Source organism: Eschrichtius robustus, chromosome 15, assembly GCF_028021215.1.
Source record: "Eschrichtius robustus isolate mEscRob2 chromosome 15, mEscRob2.pri, whole genome shotgun sequence".
NCBI classification, from domain to species: Eukaryota; Metazoa; Chordata; class Mammalia; order Artiodactyla; family Eschrichtiidae; genus Eschrichtius; species Eschrichtius robustus.
The window spans coordinates 25,238,147-25,244,146 of record NC_090838.1 but is presented as its reverse complement, the minus strand read 5'-3'; the positions used below and the strand labels follow the sequence as shown (position 1 = coordinate 25,244,146).

At 50.2% G+C, this 6,000-nt stretch overlaps 1 protein-coding gene across 1 annotated transcript in view; it reads right to left on the bottom strand.

The window, feature by feature from the left end:
- Positions 1–598: 598 nt before the first annotated feature.
- EHD3 (EH domain containing 3) overlaps positions 599–6,000 on the bottom strand; it is a 29,475-nt gene continuing 24,073 nt past the window's right edge. The window contains exons 5-6 of the mRNA XM_068565192.1: positions 5,392–5,556; positions 599–1,608 (exon numbers count right to left, since the gene is read on the bottom strand). Coding sequence (XP_068421293.1) covers positions 1,081–1,608; positions 5,392–5,556 — 693 coding nt within the window. The 3' untranslated portion in view covers positions 599–1,080. The remainder of the gene's footprint in view (positions 1,609–5,391; positions 5,557–6,000) is intronic.

The following is a 6,000-nucleotide window of genomic DNA, read 5'->3' as shown; positions in this document are numbered from 1 at the left end:
CTGTGTGCTCAGCTTATTCGCCATGGTTTGTCATCAGCCAGAAACGCTGGGACCCTGCACATCATCACAGCAGAGGGCAGAGTCTGTGGCCCTGGCTCTGTCACACGTGAGTTCTGTGACCCTGGGAGGCTCACCTGAACTCCTGAGTCTCAGGCTCGTCTCTGCAAATTGGAGGGACTAACACATACTTCCTCGGAGTGTGGTGAGGACCACATGGGATAATGTATAGAAAGTGCCCAACACAGCTCCTGGCACTCAGAAGAGGCTGGATAAATGTGAGTCGAGTACAAGCATCCAAACATAGAGGCCAGGTGGGAAAAAATATGAATGTCACAAAATCTGTGGACTATAAACCACCTTGACTGGCTATGAGAGCAGAGGATGACAGAACAGTTTCTTTGCTTTCTTTCCAGCCAAGTTTTTCCCTTCTCTCTCTGGTTCTGGGATTCTTTGAAGTGAAGTGCAAGCAGGTTTCAAAGCCAGGTCTGCCAAGGCAGTCAGAGCCTAAGCCTGGGAAAGAACAGGGCTCAGGGCTACGTGTCTTCAAGTCTGGGGCTTGGTTCGCTGAGGACGCTTCCCTCCTCCCCTCCCCTCCCTGCCGCAGCTCCCCTCCCCTCCCATCTCCTGGCCCCAGAGCAGACTTCATATTAGGAAGCCAAAGAGGGGGGAGAAAGCACAGAAAAAAGTGGATTGTCTATTAAGTGAAAAGCCTTTTCCACCTGCTCTGTGTCCGGGGAATCTGGAGGTAGGTGGGCCACCTGTGGGTGAGTGAACTGCCCCCTCTGTGGGAGAAGGCGGGTCTTTGGGCGGTGGAATAGGGGAGGGAAAGAGGGATGGAGACCTAGGCTTGACACCTGGGACCCTGGGAGTGCTCCTGTGCTTCAGCCAATGCTGAGAACTTGGAGATGTGTCTACACAAAGATCCACCTAGAAACCTAGAGATCACTGTCCCCTCTTATCCGCAATGCTATTCTCAACATGTGTGCGTGTGTGTGTGTGTGTGTGTGTGTGTCTGTGTGTATGTGATCGCCTCTCCCATCTCCTCTAACACCTGCCTGCTCTGGACCTCCCCGCCTCCCATCACTCAGTGGCTTTCCTCTTGGATGGGGGTATGAGGTGGGCAGGCAGCTCGTTGGGCAGCTCATGCCCCTCCAGCTTGACCTTGATGAGGTGGTTGGCCAGTGCGAACTCCTCGTCATCCAGCATGCCATCCTTGTCAATGTCGGCCAGCTTCCAGATCTTGCCCAGCACGCTGTTGGGCAGCTTGGAGCGCACCATCTCCTTCTTGGCATTGGCGCCCGTGATCTTGCCATCCACTGGTGACAGGGTGTAGAAGATCTCATCGTACATGGGTTTGTCCCTGGCCACCACCCACTCAGCATCATCGATGCCCTCCCCAGCCCCCTCCCCATAGCCATGCCCGAAGGGGCCATGCAGGGTGCCCTCAAATGCTCCGCCCTTCACTATCTGGGCGGGCCGCTGTGTCTCCTCCTGGCGCACCAGCACCATGAGCTGGGCAATGTCATGGGCCAGCATGTCGTCCACCACCTCCAGCAGCTTGCTTTTCAGTGGCTGGAATTTGCTGAAGTCCTGGGCCTGCAGCTGGTCCTGCAGAAAGAGAGAGAAAAAAGAAGGTGAGGCCAGAAGACAATGGAAGGAGATCCACAAAAGATATGAGAGGAGGAGAAAAAAGGCACGTTGGCTCTTGGTGGATTTTTCAAGAGAGAAAATAGTTGCAGGGGTTGGAGAAGAAAGGGAAATTTAACAGTCACTGGTTTGATCCATTTGGATTTCCTTTAGCGTTCTAGAAAGCAAATACAGTCAGCTCTCTGTATCCGAGGGTTCTGCATCTGTGGATACAGAGGGCCAACTGTACCTCACCATTTTATATAGTGAACTTGAGCATCCATGGATTTTGGTATCTGTGGAGGGTCCTGGAATCAATCCGCTGTGGATACTGAGGGATGACTATGATTAAATTTCTCTTTAAGTTAGTTTTGGCTATTGAACAGTGAGTGGTTCTTGAATGCTGTACCCCTCTGAGACTGAGTCATGTGGGTGTCTACTTCAATAAGGGTTATACTCGAGAACACTGGCAGTGCTTTCACTACATTAATTATCTCATTCACTCCCCCGTGACCTTCTGAAAGTGGGAAATCACATGCTATCCCTACATAGGGAAGGAAAAATGGAGGCATAGGCAACTAAAAACAAATCATAGTAGAAGCCAAAGGTCATTCCTAAGCCAGTAGTTCTTAATCAGGATGCTCTTGGGATTATCTGGAGAGAGTTTTCAACTATTGGCTTCTCCCTGAGGGTTCTGACTCAGTAGGCACGGGCAACAGCTCCCCTCCTTGACTTCCCATGGCCCCCACAGCACACAGTAAAAGAAATATGTTCCGCTTTGCATGTCTTTGCCATTTTGAAAGGTCCTGAGTCTCAAGCATCCAGCTTCTCCTTGGCCTCTATAATGATAAGACAAGAGCTTCCCGCTCCCACCCTGGCTCTGGCCACAGCAATCTCAGGACACTGGGCAGAGGCCAATGCACAGGGGACAGTGGCAGGACAAGCACACTGAGTTCACTGCAGAAAAATTCAGAAAACACCCACGGCTACATTTCAAGACCAAGTGTGAGCCTGGGCATTCTCACCTCCCTTCTAGGGCAGGGCTGGACCAGGGAGGCTGGGGGGGCTTGTGGGGGAGGGGGGAGCAGACAAGCCTTTTCTCCTGCCCTCAGCGTGACCTCCTAAGGTCCCTGTCTCTCCCAGCCTGTCCACAGCTAAGCGTGTTTGGTGGGCTCCCAACTAGGGGGTCCCAGTATCTTCCAGAGGACGTGAGGGTTGCTCCCATCAGCCCACACATATGCCCCCACCGGACAGCTATTTACATACTGATCCAGCATCCCTAACAGAACCTGACATCAGACAGGCAAACAAGTGAGAAGGTGAAACCATTTATGTTGCAAAAGAATTCCTCACATTAAAAAGTCATATGGTCCCTTTCAAATGTCATCTTCCCCAAATGTTTGCTTACAGATCATTAAATTCTTAATACAAAGAGAAACTGAAAGTTGAAACAATTCTGAAATTAGTGACTGGCTCCCGGTAGGTGGTTATTGGAATGAATGGATACATAAACAAATGCATACTTTGGATGTCTATTCTTTCTTTCTTTTTATTTTACTAGATAGGAAATTAAAAATGCGTATTTGGGACTATACTGATATTCTGAAACCCTAAAAGCAACAAGAGCAAAAACAATATTACTACTACACCTGCTGCTATTTTTTCCTAATTCCCTAATTCTTAAAAACTTTTCATTTTTATTTTTATTTTTATTCTTATTTTTTTAAGCTTAAACCATGGTAGCTGATAATGTGAGTTGACTTGTAGTCACTTAAATCTTTTTTTTTTGTTTGTTTTTGTTTATTGACTTTTATTTATTTATTTATTTATGGCTGTGTTGGGTCTTCGTTTCTGTGCGAGGGCTTTTCTCTAGTTGCGGCAAGTGGGGGCCACTCTTCATTGCGGTGCGCGGGCCTCTCATTATCGCGGCCTCTCTTGTTGCGGAGCACAGGCTCCAGATGCGCAGGCTCAGTAATTGTGGCTCACGGGCCTAGTTGCTCCGCGGCATGTGGGATCTTCCCAGACCAGGGCTCGAACCCGTGTCCCCTGCATTGGCAGGCAGATTCTCAACCACTGCACCACCAGGGAAGCCCCTCATTTTTATTTTTTTATTTTATTTTTTAATAAATTTATTTATTTTATTGTTTATTTTTGGCCGCTTTGGGTCTTCGTTGCTGCGTGTGGGCTTTCTCTATTTGCGGGGAGCGGGGGCTACTCTTTGTTGTGGTGTGCGGGCTTCTCATTGCGGTGGCTTCTCTTGTTGTGGAGCACGGGCTCTAGGCGCGCGGGCTTCAGTAGTTGTGGCTCACGGGCTCTAGAGTGTAGGCTCAGTAGTTGTGGCGCACTGGCTTAGTTGCTCCGCGGCATGTGGGATCTTCCCAGGCCAGGGCTTGAACCCGTGTCCCCTGCATTGGCAGGCGGATTCTTAACCACTGCACTACCAGGGAAGCCCTTCATTTTAAAATAATTACATGAGAATTAATCATGAGGGGCTTCCCTGGTGGTGCAGTGGTTAAGAATCTGCCTGCCAATGCACGGGACACGGGTTCGAGCCCTGGTCGGGGAAGATCCCACATGCCGTGGAGCAGCTGGGCCCGTGAGCCACAGCTACTGAGCCTGCGCTCTAGAGCCCACGAGCCACAACTACTGAGCCCACATGCCACAACTACTGAAGCCCGCGTGCCTAGAGCCCGTGCTCTACAACAAGAGAGGCCACCGTAATGAGAGCCCCGCGCACCACAACAAAGAGTAGCCCCCGCTCGCCACAACTAGAGAAAGCCCACGCGCAGCAACGAAGACCCAACACAGCCAAAACTAAATAAATTTTTAAAAAAATTAAAAAAAAAAAAATCAGGAGAAGTTGCCAAAATTGTGCGGAGAGCTAGGTTCCTTGTGCTCATCACCCAGCTTCCTCTACTGGTGACATTTCACCTAACTTGCTACTGCATTTTAAGAGCATAGTTGGTGCCAGGCCATGCTAAGTGCCCTGTAAATATTATCTGATATACGCCCACAATATGCATATAAGGTGGTGCTTTTGTAGCCTCAATATGTAGATGAAAAGACAGAGGGTCAGAGAGGATCCAGTTAGTATGGTGTGGTAGTTTTTTTGCTTAGACCTTGGACACTCCTGGGGTTTCTACTTGCAAGCTGTGTAAACACTACTAAAACCGTAGGCAGGTTAATTACCTTTGTAAACCTCAGTTAGCTTATCTGTAAAAGGAGGATGAAATGCCTCCCTCAGAGGACTTTTCACACATAAGAAACTATGTGTGACTGACCCTGGCCCAAGAGAGGGGCCCATGGTATGCTCCAAAGATGGTGAGCTCCTGGGCAGATTTCTGCTTCTCTGTGGCTTATGTCCCAAATCGCTCCCAAGGAGGAGCTCAGTGGTAAACTTAAGCAATGAAGGGCCAGGAGAATGTCAGGTGACTTGTCCTGTTTCACATGACGTGGCGGGGATTCCAAACCTGTGGTGGCCAGGACTGGGGAAGGTCATAAACTTGAGGTATCAGACCCCCGAACATCCTCTAACGCTGCTGCCCACTGGGAGCACTGGGGCTGCATGTTTCTCCCTGGGCCCAGATACGGCCCCTGTTGGGCCAGTGTCAGCCCAGCAGGAAGGGCAGGCCCAGGGCCATCTGCCTGCCCGCCTACTGATTCTGGGTTGAGTTTCCACCCGGGGAATCCGAGGGTGGCCTCCTCCTCCAAGCTCAGGCTGCTTAGGCAGCTTGTTCCTTTCCTGGAGCCCCAGACCCCGGTTACCTGCATCCTCTTCAGGTTGGGGAAGTCCCCAGGTGAGATCTGGTGCTCCCGCTCGATCTGGCCGTAAATCTCGGCCAGGTTGTTCACCAGCTCCTTCTTCTTGTTGTCCTTCCCGAACACCGAGGGCATCTCCTTCTTCAGAGAGCTGATGATGTAGGCGTGGACCTGAATAACAGGGGCAGAGAGGAACCTTCAGATCGAGACGTCAGTTCTTTCTTTCCCTCTAGGGCGGCTCTCACCCCACCTCTTCCCATAAATCCCCCCTCCTCCTGCTCCTACTTCCGAAATTATTTCTGTCTCCACCCTCTTTCTCTCCCATTGCTTGCAGCGCACGTGGTTTTGCTAAATCCTGGGGAAAGGTGAGATTGTGGGGAGGTTCAGGTCAAGGCAGTAACAGGGATGGAAATTCTGGTGATGATGTTGATGGGGAAGACAGTAACAACAGCTGACGTGTACAAAGCACTTCTGAGGATGCCAGGCACTGTGATGAGGGCTTTTCCATTCTTTATTCTACTTTACCTTCTAACCCTTTCATTTTACGTATGTGGAAACAGGCACAGCACAACTAAGGGCCTTGCTGGGGTCAGAATCACACAGTAAACTGTGGAG